The sequence below is a fragment of the Schistocerca serialis genome, chromosome 5, assembly GCF_023864345.2.
Source record: "Schistocerca serialis cubense isolate TAMUIC-IGC-003099 chromosome 5, iqSchSeri2.2, whole genome shotgun sequence".
NCBI classification, from domain to species: Eukaryota; Metazoa; Arthropoda; class Insecta; order Orthoptera; family Acrididae; genus Schistocerca; species Schistocerca serialis.
The window spans coordinates 288,196,970-288,220,164 of NC_064642.1; the positions used below are offsets into that span (position 1 = coordinate 288,196,970).

At 37.9% G+C, this 23,195-nt stretch overlaps 1 protein-coding gene across 3 annotated transcripts in view; it reads right to left on the bottom strand.

Moving 5' to 3' along the window:
* LOC126480903 (integrin alpha-4-like) overlaps positions 1-23,195 on the bottom strand; it is a 582,211-nt gene that overhangs the window by 263,212 nt on the left and 295,804 nt on the right. For all 3 annotated transcript variants that reach the window (XM_050104300.1, XM_050104298.1, XM_050104299.1), the window contains exons 12-13: positions 20,467-20,640; positions 10,728-10,870 (exon numbers count right to left, since the gene is read on the bottom strand). In XM_050104300.1, the coding sequence (XP_049960257.1) occupies positions 10,728-10,870; positions 20,467-20,640 (317 nt within the window). The remainder of the gene's footprint in view (positions 1-10,727; positions 10,871-20,466; positions 20,641-23,195) is intronic.

Below are 23,195 nucleotides of genomic sequence, written 5' to 3' on the forward strand. Positions count from 1 at the left end.
TGGATTGTCTGTTGGAAACTGTTTGGAATGGGACATAGATCCACATCATGTTTTTGCTTCAAATGATTGTTCCTGTCATATCCCTGATTATTGACCATTTCTCCTGGGACATCCTGTTGATGGGTGTTACTGTAGCATATTTAAATCTATCAGGAAATAGTCACTGGGACAATTGATTGATTACAAAGATGGATTAAGAATAATCAAATCAAATCTGCACCAGAGTTTAATATTCTGCTACTAGAAATACCATCATCTATAGCATAATTATGATCTATTAGTGATCTGATGGATTTTGTAATCTTTTTAGGGACTGCATTTCTGAATTAACATGTACTGATTTGTGCATGCAGTAATGACTAAATCTAACGCATTTGTATTTGTTTGTTTGCTAATGGTTAAAACATGTGACTTCAGTATGTGGAGGTAGTCACTGAATTTGGTTGCCAGTGATTTTAATGTTTCACTGTACCCACCAGTGCTACTTTACAAGCATTAAATTTCACTTTAATCACTAGTTTTGTTTGTTGCTTGTTTAGTAACGTTCCAAATTTTTTCCTTGTTCCTGGAGTGTTTTATTTCTTGAGTAAAATGTATTTGTTTTGCTTGTTAATAACTGACAGACAGATTTTACAATATTGGTGTAATATTTCAACTGTTTGCTGCAATTTGTCCCCTGAATTAGAGGGAGATTATTGTTCTTTGTTTAAGTAACTTTAATTCCAGGAATTAAACATCCATTATACATATAACTGTTGGAGAAGAAAGAAACATGCTGAAAGCTATCAGAAAGAGAAAATAGAACTGGATTGTACATTGTTTGAGGAGGGACTGTTTATTGAAGGAAGGAATAGAAGGAATGGTGAAGGGAAAAAGAAGATATCAAATGCTGGAAAATATAAAACGAAACAAATATTCAGAAATGAAAAGACCGGCTATGGACAGACAAAAGTGGAAGAGGTTTAACCAATGATAAGACCTGCCATAAGGCAGAATACCATACTACTACTATACTTAATTACATTTACATCCATACTCTGAAAAACACTTTGTAGTGCACTGCAGAGGTTATGTCTCCTTGTACCAGTTACAAGGGCTTTCTCCCATTCCTTTCACACATGTAGCTTGGGAAGAATCAGTGTTTGATTACTCTTAAGTGCAACCATTAAACTAATCTTGTGCTCATAATCCCAATGAGAATGACATGCAGGGAGTTGTAGTATATTCCTAGAGACATCATTTAAAGCCATTTCTTGAAACTTTTTGTTTGATGCCTCGTAAGTGCCACTATTGTGCTCACAATCCAAATGGGAATGATATCCAGGGAGTTGTAGTATATTCCTAGAGACATCATTTAAAGCCAGTTCTTGAAGCTTTATAAATATGTATAATTGTGTAGGCTTCTGTGGTTAGTCAGTTGACAAAAAAATTTCTGAGTATGGTACCACGTCACAATGTGAACAATCATACTGAAGAAGTCAAATTTTTGGCCTTCTTCTGAGTAACTATGCTTTCTCAGGATAGTTTAAGTCTGCCTTCAAGAGTCTTCCAGTTCAGTTCTTTCAACAACTCTGAGACACTCTCCCACGGCTCAAATAAACTTGTGATCATTTGTGCTGCCCTTCTCTGTATATGTTCAGTGTCCCATGTCTGGTATGGATCCCACAAACCTGAACAATTTTCTAGGAAGGATCAAATAAGTGATTTGTAGAGTCACTGCATTTCCCTAGTACTCTACCAATAAACTAAAGGGGGCTACCTGCGTTACCCCACTATGGAGCCTATATGATTCTTCCATTTCATGTCTCTGTGAAGGGATGTAGCCTGATGTTTGTATGAGTTTACCAATTGCACTAGTGACTCATTGATATTATAGTCATAGGATGTTACATTTTTCATGTCGTGAAATGCAAATCTTACATTTCTGAACATTTGAAGCAACTTGCCAATTTTTGTAACACTTTGAAACTTTATCAAGGTTAGACTGAATATTTGTGCAGCTTCTTTCAGATTGTACTTCATTATACATAATTGCATCACCTGTGGAAAGTCTGTAGTTACTATTAATACTTTTCACAAGGTCATTAATACACAACATGAACATCAAGGGGACCCAACACACTTCCCTGGGGTATACTTGGTGGTATTTCTATGTGTGTTGAAGACTCTCAATCCCAGGTAACTTGTTGTGTCCTTCTTGCAAAAAATCCTCAAACCAGTCACAAATTTTGCTTGATAACCCATATGATTGTAATTTTGGTAATAAGTGAAAATGTGGTACTGAGTCAGATGCTTTTTGGAAGTGAGAAATATGGCACCTACCTGACTGGCTTGATATGTGGCTTTCAGTATTTATTGTGAGATAGGTGGGAGCTGTGTTTTACATCATTGATGTTTTTGGAATCCCTGCTGGCTGGCATGGAGGAAATGGATGTCAAGGATACTGGGTCATATTTCCATTCAGCATCTCTCCAGGTATAGCTCTATGTTTTGTTTCACACCTGTTATGGAGTAGTCTCTGTTTCATTAGCAGTTCCTTTACAGTGACTGTATACCACAGAATTTCACTCCCCTTATGAACTGTAGAATTGCGTACCCATTTATCCAGTGCGTGGACAAATTTTCTTTTAAAATTTGACCCATAGTTCCTCTACATTTCAAGTTCTGCATTGAGACATGACACTGCTGCTTCTTCGTCTAGTTTTCTGAGCACATAAATCTTTCTATCTTTGATCAATTTAAACCTTTCTTATTTTAAAATAAAGTAGGCATCAGATTGCTGCAGAAATAGAAAGGAAAGAGTTACATTTTCCATATATCCTATCCCCCAAGCAAACTTCACATAACTTCTAGCTAAACACAGTGATCAAGTCATTGTTAATGATTCTCTGAAACAGTACTTTTCTTCTATGAACTGTACCTTACTGATGTGTTGTTGTTGTAGTCTTCAGTCCTGAGACTGGTTTGATGCAGCTCTCCATGCTACTCTATCCTGTGCAAGCTTCTTCATCTCCCAGTACCTACTGCAACCTACATCCTTCTGAATCTGCTTAGTGTATTCTTCTCTTGGTCTCCCTCTATGATTTTTACCCTCCATGCTGCCCTCCAATACTAAATTGGTGATCCCTCGATGTCTCAGAACATGTCCTACCAACTGATCCCTTGTTCTAGTCAAGTTGTGCCACAAACTCCTCTTCTCCCCAATTCTATTCAATACCTCCTCATTAGTTATGTGATCTACCCATCTAATCTTCAGCATTCTTCTGTAGCACCACATTTTGAAAGCTTCTATTCTCTTCTTGTCTAAACTATTTATCGTCCATGTTTCACTTCCATACATGGCTACACTCCATACAAATACTTTCAGAAAAGACTTCCTGACATTTAAATCTATACTCGATGTTAACAAATTTTTCTTCTTCAGAAACGCTTTCCTTGTCATTGCCAGTCTACATTTTATATCCTACCTTACTGATAACTATATATTATTGTTGACATTTGACCAATATTATTGGAGAAACAATTCATTATTGATTTTACATCTGAACCACTGAATGTTGTTGGGTCTACATCAGTGGCTTCAATCCTCAATGGGAATTTCACCATGGCAAATAACCCAAAGTTGGAGATTAATACTTCTAGGTGCCCTCAGCCAGTACTATCTGATGGAGGATCATCGTTAAACTCCCAGAAAACATTGATTCTCCAGTTAAGTCTGCAGGACTTTATTAAAGCTCTATCTTTCTGCATTGTGAAGCTAAAATATTTCCAGCTGATGACCAAACTTTCAGGCTCGTGTGTTTCCTCTCCCATTAATGTGGCACAATTGTCAAAGAGATATTCATTAATATATTCAATAAGCTGCAGGGCCTGGAATTTAAATCCATCATTTGCATGTATAATCACATCTCCTTACTTCTTATTTTTGGTATAGTAGTAATAAATTAGCTTGTACAAACTCAGATTAATTCACCTCTTTCTATTATTTCTATGTAATGTTCTGTAATGCACTAACAATCTGCTGCCAATCCAACTCTCTCTTCATTTACTGTATGATATGAGAACTTCATCATTTTCATTAATGTGGCTTCTAATGATTTGATAGACATACTAAATGCACTTTCTTTAATGTACATGGACTTGTCTACATTGCTGTGTTTTCTTCTAACTATACCTGCTGTAACTATATTTACTCTACAGCTGTGTCTAATATATAAATTTACTCAAAAATGTGTAGAAAACACATGGGCAACTGCCGGGTAGGACAGATACTGATTTGGTCAGACTGGATGCTTCTGGCAATTATCTGCACAAGCAATCTCTTGCCAGAAGCATTTAGATACAAATCACACCATATATGATGCAACTGACTGAGGCAGTGTCCTCCCCCGAAATTCTTTCCAAGTCTGTTGTAAGATGTTAAACTGATTGTTCGATCCAGGGTTTATCACACTGCTCAAAAGCTTCAGAACAGTATCAGGAGAATTCTCAGTAATTTGCCTGTTGTTATCCTGAACTGTATAGTTAAGGTTATGGTTCAAACTGTTGTCTGAAGCCCCTACTATCATTACATGGTCTTCATTTCCAAGATCCTCCTCAACAGAGTTTAAGTCACATACGACATTGTTGAGTCCCCCACTTGGTTTAAAACACTTGTAATCAATTCCCAAAGGGTTCTGTATCAGTTCTAACAGTCCCTTCTCATGAATACTGCCTAGCAGTAGGACTTGGTTTTCTTACAAATTTGCATCCTAGACTTAGCTTAGACATTATTTCCGATACTCCCAGACAACTTTTGAAATTCTTGTGTTGCCAGAATACTTTTATGCACAACCTCTGCAGCACTGAATCTGTTGAAGACAGCTAGACTGAAACTAACAGGCATGCAGCTTCTCAGCAGTGTTTTCAGTATTTTGGAGGGCTTGACAGTAATTCACTCTTCCAATATAGCCCTAAAGTTATTGCTGCAGACTGCTAATTCTTCAAGTGCTACTGTCAAATCAGTTCAAAGTTTCTAGATAAGCTGCTATTTTTCCATTACTGGAATTGTGTAGTGGCAGTGATAGCCACTGCATCTCCAGAAGTGACCAGCATGGTACTTCAAATATATTATATTACAGTGTCCTACATGAAAACAAATCTGACATTATTTTTTATTTGTAATTCATTCTTTTTTATTATTAATTTTTATTTTTGTTTTTATTATGAATTCTTGAATCCATATTGTGATAAATCATGAGCATTTGGGATGAGCCAGATTTACAAGTGCACAAAAACAATAAATGTAATAAACAAATAAACAGTAAAAAAATGTTGCATAAATTGGTGTACAAGCTTAATGATTGAAGTAAAATTAATAAAATACATTCCACTAACACAAGATAATTACTGAAAATAAATTTAGAAGAGAAAAAATTATTCATACGTTATCTATCTCAAACAAGTGAGACAGATTTTGGCTTACATGTGTCTCAAAACTTAGAATACAAATAATAATGCAAATTTATAGAAACAGTCATTGATTCATCTGCAGCTACTCATCTCAGAGAGTAGAAACACTTTCATGAAAGGCATTTTCTTAATTTATATTTAAATGCAAGCAAGGCATTAATGTGAACTTTAATATCTGATATAAATGTTTTTGAGGCAGAATAATGAACACCTTCTTGTACAAGACTTAGAGGTTTTAGACCTCTATGTAAGTCTTTTTAGACCTTTCACTATGATTGTGGTATGCACTATTAAATCTAAAAGCACTGAAATGTAGTGGTTCATATTTGGTACTTCTGGAATAAGTTTCTGCAAAAAGATCTTGAAAGATGCCATTCACAATTCTAGCTGCTGTCTATTGTGCAATAAAGATTTTTTTACCTAAATATCGATTCTCATGGAAAATTATGTCATATGATATGACTGAGTGGAAACAGCCACAATATGCAACTTTGATAGTATCCATATCATCAGCCACAGTAATTAGATGCAAGTCATATATTGTCAAAGTAAGTCTTTTAGAAAGAGTTCACTGTTTGCCATTCCTGACGATTCTGTGGCAGTTTTCACAATTGTCCATTTTGACAGTCAAATTAAAAGCATTGGTCAAACAGACAGCTTATAAGATATTTGTAAACATGACTTGTTGATAAAATAGTTTATAAAGGAGAATAATTTAGTGTAATTGTTTTACAGTATTTCATTTATATACAGCTTTTAAGCTAAATACTTCATAATGAAACAGAAAACATACACACATTCATACAAGCACAACTCACACACATGACCCCCATCACCAACCCCTGATGCTGAACAGCCAGCACCCGGAGAAAATGGCAGAGTATGAGTGAGTTGTCCTTGTGTGAATTTGTGCATGTTTCCTGATATAGACCAAGGACTTTTTTGTCCAAATGCTTAACCCTTTGACTGCTGTTGACGAGTTTCCTTGACATGCTGCGTGCCGCTCCCTGGGTGCTAATGATGATATAGTCGCGGCCACCGGTTTTCCCCTAAGTGCTGTTGACGAGTTAAGTCACACCTGCTTGCCGGCCACTGAGCACTGATGAGTAGTATAGGCACGCTGCTACCTGAGCGCTGATGAGGAGATAACTCGGACAGCGGACTTCCCGTCCCATGTCTCAGTAGCCTTTCGCAGTTCTGGCCACTAGCTTGTCTGTTGTGAGCCTATGCTTCGCACTACAGTTCACAGTTCATCAGAATTTACATCAGTGTTCTTCACGTCCTGTATTTTATAAGGAAAATGGCAAGACGTCGTGGTTGCACTGAGGAAGAAATCCTGGAGAGTCTTATGAGGAGCGACAGTGATGGTGAAATACTTGATTTTGACGAAAGTAATAGCTCTTCCACAGAGTCTGAAAGCTCTATTCATAAACCATCCACAGCAGCAGGGGTGTCAAAGCAGTCTCATGTTTCAACAAGAGATGTTAGTTGTTCTGAATCTGAAGAATCAGAAAGTGATAGTGAAACACCTATGAGGAAAGCATGTCTTAGTGATATATTTGATTGGAAAGAAAATTACTTTCAGCCAGTTGATCACGCATTTGATGATACACTGTCAGGACATGTGTGTCAAGTATTCTGTCAGTTTTCATGTTACTCTTTATGCAAGAACTCATGAAATATATAGCTGACAAAACGAATTGGTTTTATTTATTCACCAAGGAGAATACTCCTGAATCAGTGCATTCTCGAATCTCAAATTGGAAAGATACTGGATATGAAGAAATGTATTGTTTGTCTTCTGATGCCTCATGTGAAAAAACTGAAAATTAGTGAATACTGAACCAGAGATGTTCTTCTAAATACGCCAATTATTAGTGAACTCATGTCAAGAGACCGCTTTTTGTTACTTATGAGAATGTTACATTTCAGTGACAACTCTGGCAATACTGGAGTAGACAGATCATTCAAAATTAGGAACATGGTCAATAAAGTGTGTACAGCTTTCCATTGTGCATTTAATCCACATCAGAAACTCTGCATTGATGAAAGTTTGTTATTATTCAAAGGACGCTTATCTTTCAGACAATTCATTCCATCGAAACGGAGTAGATTCGGTATAAAAACATTAGTGTTATGTGATTGTAAGACTGGTTATGTGTTGGATTTCATTGCTTATACAGGGGCATCAACAGAAACTGAGTTCCACAATTTGGGGAAAAGTGGTGACATAATGGCTACACGTATGAAGCCCTATTTAGGACATGGACATACCCTCTATGTCAATAACTGGTACTCAAGCCCAGACTTGTTTGCCTGGCTTCACAGTCATGGGGCAAACACATGTGGTACTATCCGTAAGAACAGACGCAACATGCCGAAACTTCAGAAGAAACTGGAACTTAGAGATATTCAATTTATGTGTACTGATACAATGCTTGCAATAAAGTGGTGTGACAAAAGGGAAGTGTGGATGTTGACCACATGTAACACCACAGAAATGGTTGACACAGGAACGATTGACAGTAATACTGGAGAAAAAATTAAGAAACCACAAAGCATTGTAGATTATAACTTGAATATGGGAGCAGTTGACCATTCTGATATGCTGCTTAGCCCTGTCAGATGTATACGGAAAGCAATGAAGTGGTATAAAAAGTTCTTTTTTCACGTTCTAGATCTGTGTGTTTTAAATGCTCATGCCCTACACAGATCATTATCAGCTCATAAAATGATGACAGCAGAGTTTCATCTGCCACTGGTAAGGGAACTTACATAAACATATGCGTTAGAGTACAGAAAAGCTGGCAGAGGAAGGTGTTCTGATGATAATCCTCTAAGATTTGTGGGAAGGCATTCTCCAGACATTATAACAAGTGAGTAATCCAAGAAAAGTGCGCTAACATGTAGTTGCATTGTTTGCTGGAAACAAAAAGTGCGTCGAGAAAGCAGGTAAGAGTGTAAAACTTGCAATGTACCATTGTGTGTCGTACCACACAAAATAGAATTACTAATTGCAGCATAGAATGAATACAATAATGCTATTAGGAAAAAAAAAAAAAAAAGAGAAAAACAAAATACAAATGTTTTTAACTTCGCCAGTGCTGGTCCAAAGCTCAGAATAAAAAAGAAGGATGGGAAACATATTTACAGAGTGTAAAAGTAACGCCTAAATTTACAGTTCATGACTTTGAATTTTCTCTATAAGTGAATTTAATGTGCTAACAAAAAGACAGAGATTTCACAGCTTTGAAATGTTGGAAAACCTGTTGAATACTTATGTGCAACAATCACAAGTATTGTACAAATTTCATCAAAGAAACAAAATTATGCATAATCGGGTAATTACAAAGCGCAACAAATATTCGGGCAATTCAGCAATACAAACAGTAGGCCCTGTGAAATTTCTTATCACACCAGAATACGAATTTAATGATGTGAAATAAAATTGTTCTTATCATTGCTCACAGTAAATTCTGATGATGAAGTGTGATATGAAAGATGATCTATATGTCGCTTTCTCCTATAAATGACGTAATATGATGTTCTGAACAACAAAAATAACATACAATAATCTATAATCTATGGCTTATTTTATTCATTCTTGAGTTAGTACGGTGAGGAACGCATAGATGAATGCAGACATTATAAACGTGTATCCAAGAAAGAACAATAAACTATTGATGTGAAGCTAACAAATCACGTCACTTTCGGCATAATCTACAAAAATAGTGCAAGAAAACTACAAGTAAAATATCATACTTGGTGACAGAAAATAGTTTTACCAGACAGTTTGATTCTGTAGTAATTCACCTGCAGGTAAACTACATAGTGAGAGCATTTATGAGTATTCTGTATCAGCCATGAGAGGACACAATATTTTGCATGGAGTCACAGTCACTGCAGAAATGTTCAGCACAGGGTGAGTGGGGGCAGCGAGGGGTGCTCCGCCCCAGGTGGCAGCTCGAGGTTCAGGCACATTAGCGCAGGTATACGGATGACAGCACCTCAGCGTGCCAGGTGGATCGTGCGCCTCCAGCAGTCAAAGGGTTAAATGTTAGTAGTCCTTCTTATTGTGTCTATCTGTGACTCTATGATAGCTCTAGTTTGTGAGTAGCGATCTATTGTTTTCAAATTGTTGCTATTTCGTCCTTTCCACTGTTTCATATAATGAAATTTATTTATTGAAATGAAAATTATTCATGAAAAATAACTTTATTTGTAAAAGAGTAAAATTATCTAGAAAAGATCACCTTCACAAAATTTTTAAGAGCATTTTACTTGATGTTGTGTTTTATTAATGAAAATTATTTGATAGATGAAAATGTTTACTGTCACAGGAATGGGCGTCCTGTTCACAGCCACTACCCAATAGATATAAAATTTAGCAATTTGTCAGTTAGATAATATTAAACATACAGTTTTGAGAACATTGTTATTACATTAAACTAATAATTGCAGAAATGTGTTAATATTTTTTGTAAAAACTAAAACTGAAAACTTTTCAACAATCACTTCAGGTCTCATAATCCTTTGAAGTTTTCAGTAACATTTAAATTCAATTACCTAAATATTTTTCCACATGTTTTTCTTATCTGATGTGGATTCACTTCTCATACTCATTCATAAATATGGACCTGCAACCATTTTTTTTTTTTTTTAATACATATATTCTCCCTCCAAAATAATCATAAGAAATTATATCAGGGCTGCAATCTTCTTCTCTGATGACTTTGCTATGGGACTTCATCTTTGCTTTCTTACATTTATTTTCTCACTGAAATTTAACATAAGGATGAATATTACAGGACAGTTCAAATAACTCACAGGAATGCAGTGGGTGATGTCATGGACCACTGCTGATATTTTGACTTGGTGCAGTTTTGCACAGAAAATGTAAGGGTGTGCTCCCTTCAAAATATTGTCATTTGTTGATGATCTCAATGTGCTGCATCCCTATAAGTTATTTGAACATTTTATATGTTGGGAGAAACTAAGGACTCGTACAACAGAACTTCTTACGTTTCTTGCTCCATCCACTGGAACATGAACATTCCTCTTTAGCTGTTCGTATCCATGGTCTTAATCTTTGAGTATCATGTTTAGAATCACATATGTCCAATTTTACTCATGGCAAATGATCAAATTTATTCTTCATAGTTAAACATTATTCTATTTTTCTTGAAAAAAATAATTACCTTCATACAATAGGATCATTAAAAATAGTTAGTAGAATATGTGAGGAACAATAAAATTGATTGAAATTAGTGACTTACATGAATGAAGACATCAAATGTGTTGCAAGATCTCTGACCATTTTGGAGTATTATCTCTTCTTCATGTACATTCTTTTTCCCATTTTCATCTTGTATGTGGATTCGATAATACTCAGTATCCAAGAAAATGTTCCTTGTCACACCTTGCAAAAGTAATTAAATTTCTATTTGAAAGTGCAGTATGTGTATAAAATTCATAACATCTTAAATAAATTGTAATTTTTGTTTAAACAAAACACACCCATAATTGAAACTGAGAAAAGGTAAACAATAAAATGTTCACATACAGGAACTAAAATTGTGGTGTGTGTGTGTGTGTGTGTGTGTGTGTGTGTGTGTGTGTGTGTGTGTGTGTGTGTGTGTGTGCGCGTGTGTGTCTGTTTGTTTGTTTGTTAGGTTATCAATGCCTTAGTTAAAATTATTCAAGACAAATATGGTCACAATATATCAAATTTAAAAAGGTATAAAACAGAGTCCAGTTTAAGTCGCACAGTGACTTTCAAATTTTGGTGTTCATTATTTCTCACAATTTAAGTCTATCACAGTAACTATAAAAAGTAAACAAACATTCTAAAGCGTGTCAAAGAATGAACTGAGTGCTCAGAAGGTATGGAGGACTGATTACTGACACAGTTATTGTATGATCCTGACACCACATTCTAAGCTACTGCCTAATTTATTCATTCATTTACACTTTACATCCAGCAAATCCTTCATGAGGGAGAGCCTTCAGTGATGTGAAATGAGTGAAGCTATACATTAACAGGCAGAAGCAGCTACTGCAGATTACTTTCATAAAGTATACTAACAAAAATTCTGACTACTGCTAATTGTTCATACTGATAATTATGGAATTACTTACAAATTACTTTACTTTAAATTACTTTATGTACTACATGTTTATGAATATTAGGAGAAAAGCAGTGACATTGAAAACATCCACTGCATCTCCTCCTCTACTACTCAGCTGCTGCTTCTATCTAATACTTATAACAAAGAATTTATGTGAAAGTTGGGAACTGGTTAATATAGGCATTTGAAGTTGTGAAATTTACATTACTGAGTCCTAATAGCCTGATTAATTGTAAGAATGTCTAAAGAGGGATTCTTTGACTTTTTTTGAACATCCTTGATTTTGTTTCCTGGCTGACACAAGATGGTAAAGTGTTATACACTCTGAACTAGAGAACAAAACTCCATTCTGAGTCCTAGATAGGGTTGTTTACCTTACTTTTGTTATTAACCATAGATACTATAAGGGTGTATATGTACTGGCATGTACAATGAATTACACCTAGTTCCCTGAAGAGGATTCTGAAAGATGCTTGGTTATCACCTTTACACAACATTCCTATTGCAGGTTTCTGTAAAAAGAATAATTTTTAATCTCAGCTGCACTGCCAAAATTTAGAAAGTTGAATATATTTCCTACAAATTATTAATAGTCATTCCACAACAAGAAGGCAGATCAAGTGATAAGCTAGGATCTATCTTTTGTCTGGATACAAAACAGAAACAATACCTCTGAGCAGAGAGAAATGCATTTTTAGACTGTGTTCTATGCTTAGTGAATAATAAGAACTTCATTCCATCAAATTTGGTGGACAGAACAATACAATGGTCCAGTATAGGTTTTATCAATGACAGCAAGATGTCAATCATTCCCAGCTGTTCTTCTTCCCACTGACCCTTGATTCTGTACTTCAACAAAGGGACAAGACCACATAGGGGAACACCACATTGAACCACAAGAAGATTAGTAAATTTGTCATTGGCTGTCTGCCATACACGCTAATTCATTTCTGAATTCCCTTTTCCACTGGTATCAAAGAAAATAAAATCTCCTTTCCAAGACTTTGTAGGTCGAAAATGTCATACGCTCTTTAAGGCTCTTCACAGATGCAGTTGTCTACATCACAGTAGCAGTGGCAGAAGATAGTAGGAATTTGCAGAATGACCTGCAGTGAATTGATGAAGGCTCTGGCAGTTGACCCTGAACATAAATAGAGGTGCACATACGTAGGAAACAAAATCCACTACTGTACAGCTACACTATTGATGACAAACAGCTGGAGACAGTTTCTGCTGTACAATATCTAGGTATAACTATCCAGAGTGACCTTAAGCGCAATGACCACTTAAAACAGATAGTGGGAAAAGCAGGTGTCAGACTCAAATTTATTGGAAGACTCTTAAGGAGATGGGACTCATCCATAAAATTTGTGGTTTATAAGGTGCTTGTTTGCCCAATTCTTGAGTATTGTTTATCTATCTGGAACCCCTATGAGGTAGGACTGATAGAGGAGGTAGAGAAGATCCAATGGAGAGTGGCGTGTTTCACTATGGAATTGTTTAGCTGGTGAGAGAGCATTACGGAGATGCTAAACAAACTCCACTGACAGATGTTACAAGAGATGCATTGTGCATCATGGAGAGATTTACTATTGAAATTTTAGGACAGCACTTTTCAGGTGGTGTCAGAAAACATATTACTTCCTCCAACATACATCTCGCTTATTGACCACGAGGAGAAAATTAGAGCCAATATCGAGGCTTAACGACAATCGTTCTTCCCATGCACTGACAGTGAGTGGAACAGGGTTGGAGGTATCAGATAGTGGTAACAAAAGTACCCTCCACCACACACCATTAGGTGGCTTGCAGAGTACGATTTAGATGTAGATGGTTAAGTGAGTTCTGAATTATTTTATGTGCCTGATGCATTCATTATACTGGGTAAAACGCACTCATGGACTCAGAGCAAATGAGAAATTTAACTAAAAAACATAACACTCCTTAGCTTCATAAATTTTTAGGACTTATAAGCCATTTCCAGAAAGTAAGAGTACAGGGTTGAATTTCTGGTGCTCAAAAGGATATTTTTGATGTGGCTGGTAGTTCTGGTTCAAGGACAAGGTGCTTGCAGCAGAACATATGGCGATTTGTCTCACTCAGTTGAAAGCTATTGCCATTGTAGCATTCTGAAATAAATTTCTCTGTTCTCAGTCCTGCCAGTTGCAATGTGAAGAGTATAATATGGTTTTCTCTTGCAAAAGGAAGTGCACCACACCAAAGTTTTAACAAAATCAAATATGTTGGAAAAGAAAAACAAAAAAAACAACTCACATCTTCATGGGAATTTCTCAAATGTTGTGAAATACAAGGGGAACAATCCCTTGATTATTGTGACTGATGACAAAATGAGGGTGGTCCCTGTACCCCTGAGATAAAAGACAGTCAATGCAGTGGCAACATCCCTTCTCTTCATCATCTTATTTGACATGTTCCACATCAACAAGGATCTCCTCTGCACAGATCTATGAAATGAAAAACTAATCTAATCTAATCTATCTAATCTAAGCAAGAAACTCAAAACCATCATTTCAACACAATAAATCATGACAGCTGTCTTTCTGGTCTATAAAGTGATTCCTCACTGAATTTTTGCCCCCAGGAGAAATAATTAATGCTGTGCAGTATCGTGAAAACCTAAAAAGTTACAGAGGGAAATACAGAGTAAAAAAGGGGAATGTTTATCAAGGGAGTGTGCTTGATGCATGACAATACATATGTCCACACAGCCAATGCCACAAAGTAATTTTTGGATTAATTCTTCGTGGAGACAAACCCCTGCACTCACATTCCTGATCTGGCACCTACAAGTTTTAATCTTTTCACCTTTGTGTAGTTGTTTCCAAGTGGAAAATTTTTTTTTGCTGATGATGAGGCCCAGAGTGCGACCAGACACTGGGCCAAATGCAGCAGAAGTCTTAATTGGTGATAATATCTCATAGCTCTTTGCTCAGATCACAAAATGCAATTAGAATGAAAGAAAGTATATCAAAAAATGATGTTTAATGTACTTCTGATTATTTGTAAGTTTTTCATAAATTTATTGCCTTTTCCGTTTATAAAGAACTGAATACTCTTAATTTCTAGGCATTCCTGGTAATTATGGGTAACCAGTCTAGATATCTTGTCTATGGATACTTATGTATTGTTGTAGGGTTCACTCAAAATTTTGCAATGAACTAAAAACACATCTCGAAGAGTAGGTCTAAGTTTATTGTGTCTGATTTCAGAAGCGAAGACAATAAAAAGTTTTTACTAATAGTTAGGATAGGTATTTATCAGACAAGTGCTACTGACTCATACTTTACACAAATCACAAATGAGGTCCTCACACATGACTTTTGAAAGTCTATACCATGGTTGTGCAAGCAACAGTTTTGTACACTGGTAATTATGGAGTGATGAACTTGTGTGCCTAATGCATCATGAAGAGCTGCCTCTGGAAGGCATATGGTGGCTCTTCAACATCAACACAGAGACTGGTTAATGTACCGGTACTGTGGTCATCCTGATTCCCTCGTGATGTAGAGCTCTAACAATCTTTAAGTATGTACATTTCATGGTCCATACATTGAACACTCACCCTCTAGCCATGTTTGAAGAAAAGATAATCAAATCATCCAAAAACATGGAGCACTGCATGAGAATCCTTACTGTGGATCTTGTGTTACTGATGGCATTGGTGATAAGAACACCACCAACTTCAACAATTCAGTGCCTAAAACAGCACTGTGATAGAAATGATTGAATTAAATGAACACATTACCAAAGGAACCACATTTATAGGACCATCACAAAATATTGTGCCTTCACCAAGTGTCATATATGTTGTCTGTATAAAAGAGTACTGCTGCTTAATGATGTCCATATAGGAAAGAAAGCCTTTCAGCATTGTCTTAGAGTCACTTCTTTAAAACACCATTGGAGCCCAGAGGTTAGTCAAACTGAGTCTTTAGTCATCAGTAACCAAAGGCAGTCTGCTCTAACATCATATTCTTGTTGAGAAAAGCTCCACTACTGTGGTACTTGACCAAGGGAATATCTATCAGAGGGGCTTTGTTGGTTCTCAGACACCTCAACACACAAAACTCTTTCTATTACGCCATTGCTTCATCCAAACTGAGTTCCATAAGGTTTAGCACCTCCCCCAATACACCATAGATCTTGCTGCTGGTGGGGAGGCTTGTGTGCCTCAGTAATACAGATAGCCATACCGTAGGTGCAACCACAATGGAGGGGTATCTATTGAGAGGCCAGACAAACATATGGTTCCTTAGAGGGGCAATAGCTTTTTCAGTAGTTCCAGGGGCAACAGTCAGGATGATTGAGTGATCTGGCATTGTAACACTAACCAAAAAGGCCTTGCTGTGTTGGACCTGCGAACGGCTGACATCAAGGGGAAACTACAGCCGTAATTTTTCCCGAGGGCATGTAGCTTTACTGTATGAATAAATGATGACGGCATCCTCTTGGGTAAAATATTCCGGAGGTAAAATAGTCTCCCATTTGGATCTCTGGGTGGGGACTAATCAGGAGGACATCATTATCAGGAGAAAGAAAACTGGCGTTCTACGGATCGGAGCATGGAATGTCAGATCCCTTAATCGGGCAGGTGGGTTAGAAAATTTAAAAAGGGTAATGGATAGGTTAAAGTTGGATATAGTGGGATTTAGTGAAGTTCAGTGGCAGGAGGAACAAGACTTTTGGTCTGGTGAATACAGGGTTATAAATACAAAATCAAATACGAGTAATGCAGGAGTAGGTTTAATAATGAATAAAACAATAGGAATGCAGGTAAGCTACTACAAACAGCACAGGAAACACATTGTTGTGGCCAAGATAGACACAAAGCCCACGCCTACGACAGTAGTATGAGTCTATACGCCAACTAGCTCTGCAGATGATGAAGAAATTGAAGAAATGTATGATGAGATAAAAGAAATTATGCAGATAGTGAAGGGAGACGAAACTTTAATAGCCATGGGTGACTGGAATTCGATTGTAGGAAAAGGAAGAGAAGGAATATGGATTGGGGTAAGAAATGAAAGAGGAAGCTGCCTGGTGGAATTTTGCACATAGCACAACTTAATCATAGCTAACTCTCGGTTCAAGAATCCTGGAGATACTGACGGGTTTCAGATAGATTATATAATGGTAAGACAGGGATTTAGGAACCAGGTTTTAAATTGTAGGATATTTCCAGGGGCAGATGTGGACTCTGACCACAATCTATTGGTTATGAACTGTAGATTAAAACTGAAGAAACTGCAAAAGAGGGGGAATTTAAGGAGATGGAACCTGGATAAACTGACTAAACCAGAGGTTGTACAGAGGTTTCAGGCAGAGCATAAGGGAACAATTGACAAGAACGGGGGAAAGAAATACAGTAGAAGATGAATGGGTAGCTTTGAGGGATGAAGTAGTGAAGGCAGGAGAGGATCAAGTAGGCAAAAAGACGAGGGCTAGTAGAAATCCATGGATAACAGAGGAAATATTGAAATTAATTGATGAAAGGAGAAGATACAAAAATGCAGTAAATGAAGCAGGCAAAAAGGAATACAAATGTCTCAAAAATGAGATTGACAGGATGTGCAAAATGGCTAAGCAGGCATGGCTAGAGGACAAATGTAAGGATATAGAGGCTTCTCTCACTAGGGGTAAGATTGATACTGCCTACAGGAAAATTAAAGAGACCTTTGGAGAAAAGAGAACCACTTGTATGAATATCAAGAGCTCAGATGGAAACCCAGTTCTAAGCAAAGAAGGGAAAGCAGAAAGGTGGAAGGAGTATATAGAGGGTCTATACAAGGGCGATGTACTTGAGGGCAATGTTATAGAAATGGAAGAGGATGTAGATGAAGATGAAATGGGAAATATGATACTGCGTGAAGAGTTTGATAGAGCAATGAAAGACCTAAGTCAAAATAAGACCCCGGGAGTAGTTAACATTCCATTAGAACTACTGACAGCCTTGGGAGAGCCAGTCCTGACAAAACTCTACCATCTGGTGAGCAAAATGTATGAGACAGGTGAAGTACCCTCAGACTGCAAGAAGAATATAATAATTCCAATCCCAAAGAAAGCAGGTGTTGACAGATGTGAAAATTACTGAACTATCAGTTTTATAAGTCATGGCTGCAAAATACTAATGAGAATTCTTTACAGACAAATGGAAAAACTGGAAGAAGTCGACCTCAGGGAAGATCAGTTTGGATTCCATAGAAATATGTGAACACGTGAGGCAATACTGACTCTACAACTTATTTTAGCAGCTAGATTAAGAAAAGGCAAACCTACATTTCTAGCATTTGTAGACTTACAGAAAGCTTTTCACAATGTTGACTGGAATACTCTCTTGCAAATTCTGAAGGTGGCAGGGGTAAAATACAGGGAGCGAAAGGCTATTTGCAATTTGTACAGAAACCAGATGGGAGTTATAAGAGTCGAGGGACGTGAAAGGGAAGCAGTGGTTGGGAAGGGAGTGAGACAGGGTTGTAGCCTATCCCCGATGTTATTCAATCTGTATATTGAGCAAGCAGTAAAGGAAACAAAAGAAAAATTCAGAGTAGGTATTAAAATCCATGGAGAAGAAATAAAAACTTTGAGGCTCGCCGATGACATTGTAATTCTATCAGAGACAGTAAAGGACATGGAAGAGCAGTTGAATGGAATGGATAGTGTCTTGAAAGGAGGATATAAGATGAACATCAACAAAAGCAAAACAAGGATAATAGAATGTAGTTGAATTAAATCGGGTGATGATGAGGGAATTAGATTAGGAAATGAGACACTTAAAGTAGTAAAGCAGTTTTGCTATTTGGGGAGCAAAATAACTGATGATGGTCAAAGTAGAGAGGATATAAAATGTAGACTGGCAATGGCAAGGAAAGTGTGTCTGAAGAAGAGAAATTTTTTAACATCGAGTATAGGTTTAAGTGTCAAGAAGTCATTTCTGGAAGTATTTGTATGGAGTGTAGCCATGTATGGAAGTGAAACATGGATGATAAATAGTTTGGACAAGAAGAGAATAGAAGCTTTCAAAATGTGGTGCTACAGAAGAATGCTGAAGATTAGATGGGTAGATCATATAACTAATGAGGAGGTACTAAATATGATTGGGGAAGGAGGAGTTTGTGGCACAACTTGACTAGAACAAGGGATTGGTTGGTAGGACATGTTCTGAGGCATCAAGGGATCACCAATTTAGCATTGGAGGGCAGCATGGAGGGTAAAAACCGTAGAGGGACACCAAGAGATGAATACACTAAGCAGATTCAGAAGGATGTAGGCTGCAGTACGTACTGGGAGATGAAGAAACTTGCACAGGATAGAGTAGCATGGAGAGCTGCATCAAACCAGTCTTAGGACTGAAGACCACAACAACAACAACAACAACAACAACAAGGTTTATTAGCATTACAAGGATACAAAGCTGCCTCCATGTAATTACTGACACCTCCTAATCCATATACTTAGCCTTCTACCTATTTCCTAAATTACAGAAAAGTAACCATCATGGCTAGTGTATCTGTCACTAAAAGCACCCTACCAATATAAAAGACACCAATCAATTCCTGGAAATTTTCAAATCAATTCACTCTTTTCCCTCTTAGAATCCTCCTTGCTATTTCAGTTTGACTGCACTCTACTCAAAAATCCCACATACAAATAGCCTCACCAGCCTACAACTGTAGCTCTCCGAAGATCCACCTGAAAGTCTCCCTAAAAACGTATTTATTGTCACCCATCATTTTCAGGATTAACAACTTATTCACATTCGCAAGCTTGACTTATAAACAAATCATCTGGACCATTATGGGAAACCAGGTCCCCTATCCAATGGCAAGCTTTTCATCTGCTGTAAGCAAGAGGAATTTTTCAATACACAGGTGCTGGGTCTCAAAATCAGCACACATTTATAGATTATATTTTTGTGGCCTGGTATCAAGTGGAAAGAGAGTTCTTCCAATTCCTGTGACAACTTAGCTACTTCTACGAATTCAAATTCATTGATTCATTTCCAAAACACAAAGCCAAATTCAGTGACATTTACCTATATCTCAGTTAAGTTACTATAATATAAAACCAAACAAGAGGCAACAAACAACTGTACTTTGAAAATTTCCACTCTTTCTACATCAATATTCTGTTTTGCATGGGCAGGGCATCAACTGAAAGTGTAACTGCACATCTGCCAACTCTCTGAACATTTATACCAACAACTCCTCCCAGGTTTTCTTCCCTCCAACCACCCCACAGACCTTGTCCACCCTACTCCTGAACTTACCTTTTGTCAAGCCCACTCCCCATTCTTTGGTACTATTTTTATATTCACTCTATTACTTTTTATTTTTCGTCTTCATATCTCATTCTCCCCCTCTCCCCTCTCTCTTTCAATGCTTTCCCTTTTTCCTTTACCATTTTCCTCCTAGTTCTTAATTGCACTATTCATTTCACATCTCTTCTTCTTGAACCATCCTCAATTTTTATTGTCCCTAATAAAATTTTGGAGTGACATTGGCACAGTGCTTACCAATGTACTACCTCTGATGCCTACATTTTTGGATTTGTCTCTCTTTACTCTCACAACATGTGGGTTCCTCTAAACCTGGTCCTGAGTGACCTGCCCTTCCTGTCTAATCTCCATCAACTTATCCATCCTTCTTCTGTGAAGAAGGTGCTAAAGGTTTTCTTTTTTATTTTTTTCACTTTTATATGTACTCCTTAAAAATGAAAATAATGATCACCTATTCTGACACATTTCAATTTTACAGTTCATTCAATTATTTTAATTCAATTCTTAGACAATAATTTTGTCTACTTCAATGTTTAAAAGCAAAAATATAATTTGCTCTAAACTGTAGCTACCTAATTATTACTCACTTACTTATTTCTGAAGGACCACATGCCGCATCATACCAAGAACAAACTGTGAGTAAAAATTGGTGATTACTTTTTTCAATTGTCTTTATTGAAGAATTCAGCTGTACATGTAGGCTAATGTCAGGGTAACTTCTCAGAACAGCCACATGTCCTGACAGGTATGCACCTATGGCCATATCTGCAAATGAAAAACCATAATTACATAGTAATGAAGAATTGCTTCCATAACTTCACACAGAAAAATAGTGTAAGTGGCCCTGAAGTACATATTTATGGCCACATGATAAACGCAATGTCATGGCTCATATACTTTGGTGCTCAAACTAAGAACAGGGTAAGATGGCACAGACCTATTGCTAGGGTGATGAAACAATCATGAAGTACACAAGCTGGAATATTTCAAATGAACTGATACAATTAACAACTCCACAAAATTTTGGTAACAGGCTAACATTAACGATAATAGTGATTATGTAATATACAGTACTATTTCATAAGAGCCAGTCACTTCTGTGACCAACACATTTCTAATTCAAAATTGTTAAGGCTGTCACTTCTGTGACCAACACATTTCTAATTCAAAATTGTTAAGGCTTTCGTGGCCACTTGTTGACAAACTGCCTATTGGCTTCTGTCTCGGGTTCTTCGGCCGACGTTCATCTAATGATTTTTCTGACATTTCACCAGCACAAGTGGCTGGCATTGTCAAAGCTTCACCCACCATTGCCGGTTGTGAACTGGAGGTGAGCTCGCAGCCGCAGACTATATGTACTTGGCGCGCCAACGTCCGAGGGCTTCTCCGCGGTCATTTCCCGTGCGGTTCTCCTCTTGCTACCTGCGACGGTCGTTCGCTGCAGTATGGGCAGACAGGATCCGTTTACCTTAAGGCTTTCCTCTATCTTGTTGAAACTGTTCACATGTTTTTGGATTTCTACAGCTTCTCTGAACAAAGCGCGTGTGATAGTGCTTCTCTACAGCCAGAATTTCCATGTCGGCGAATTTTATTACGTGGTTGGTCTCATTAAGTGCTTGCTCTGGCACGGCCAATTTCTCCACCTGCCCCAACCTGCAATGTCGCTTATGCTCTTTGATCCTGGTGTTAATTGATCGTCCAGTCATTCCGACATAAAGTTTTCCGCATGTGCATGGTATACGGTATATTCCCGACATTGCAAGTGGGTCTCTTTTCTCCTTTGCTGATCTAAGACACTCTTTGATCTTCCTTGACGGTTTGAAAATCGTCTTTACGCCGTGTTTGCGCAATATATGGCCGATTCTGTCCATCACTCTGGGAATGTATGACAGAGAGGCCGTACCCGACATTTCTTTTTCTGGTTCCTTACTTCACCGAGTGTTTGGCTCTGTTACACTTCTAATGTAATTTGTGGAGTACTCATTGCTCCACAGAACAGTTTCCAGGTGTTGCATTTCTCGTCTGAGGTGTTGAGGCTCACATATTCGTCCTGCTCTCATTACGAGCGTACTAATCATGCCTCTTTTCTGGCTCGGGTGGTGGTTTGACAGATTGTGCAGGTATCGGTCCATGTGTGTCGGTTTCTGATACACGCTGTGTCCCAGGTTTTCGCCATCCCTTGTGACCAGCACATCTAGAAATGGCAGTTTCTAGTCCTTTTCTACTTCCATGGTAAATGTTATGTTGGCATGGAGGCTGTTCAAGTGTCTCAGGAATTCGCCGAGCTGTTCTTCACCATGGCTCCACACCACGAAATTATCATCGACGTACCTGTACCACACCTTAGGTTTGTAAGTCGCCGAGTCCAGTGCCTGTGCTTCGAATTGCTCCATGAAGAACTTGGCCACCACTGGACTGAGAGGACTACCCATGGTGACACCTTCCAGCTGTTCGTAGAAATCGCCATTCCACGTGAAATAGCTCATGGTGAGACATGCATGGAAGAGCTTTTTGATGTCTTGCGGGAACATGGAACCGATGTGCTCCAGAGTGTCACTGAGTGGCACTTTTGTAAATAACGAAACAACATCAAAACTGACCAGGATGTCGTTTGACGCAAGTTTCAGTTTCTTCAGCTTCTCAATGAAATGTCCTGAGTCCTTAATGTATGTGACGGTCTTCCCCACGTGTGGCTGGAGCAGAGAGGCCAAGTGTTTCGCCAGTTTATATGTTGGTGAGCCAAGAGCACTAACGATTGGTCTCAGTGGAATGTTGTTCTTATGGATCTTGGGTAATCCATACAGCTGAGGTGGTAGGGCTTCTGTGTTGCGCAGGTTTCTCTGTATGTCTGCCGGCAGAGAAGACGCTTTGATTAATCGATTTGTATTCCGAGTGATACGCTGCATCGGATCTGCGCTTAGTTTTCGGTACGTCGTCGGATCTAATAGGTCTCGGATCTTTTGCTCATAATCTTCGGTCTTCATTACGACGGTCGCATTCCCCTTATCGGCAGGCAGTACCAATATACTCTTGTCAGCGTTGAGATTCTTAATGGCTTATACCTCTTCTTTCTTCAGGTTGCAAGCTGGTGGTTTTGCTCAGTGCAGTATCCTGGCTGTTTCAGTGCGTATTTCCTCTGCCCTTTCACAAGGAAGGGTCCGAATGGCTGCTTCGGTGTTGGCAATGATGTCCTCCATAGGTATAGTTCTCGGGATGATAGCGAAATTCCCTCCTTTTTGAAGAACAGACACTTCCTCTTCGGTCAATTGTCATTCAGTGAGGTTGACCACTGTGTGTGACATGTCGGGAATTGCCTTGCC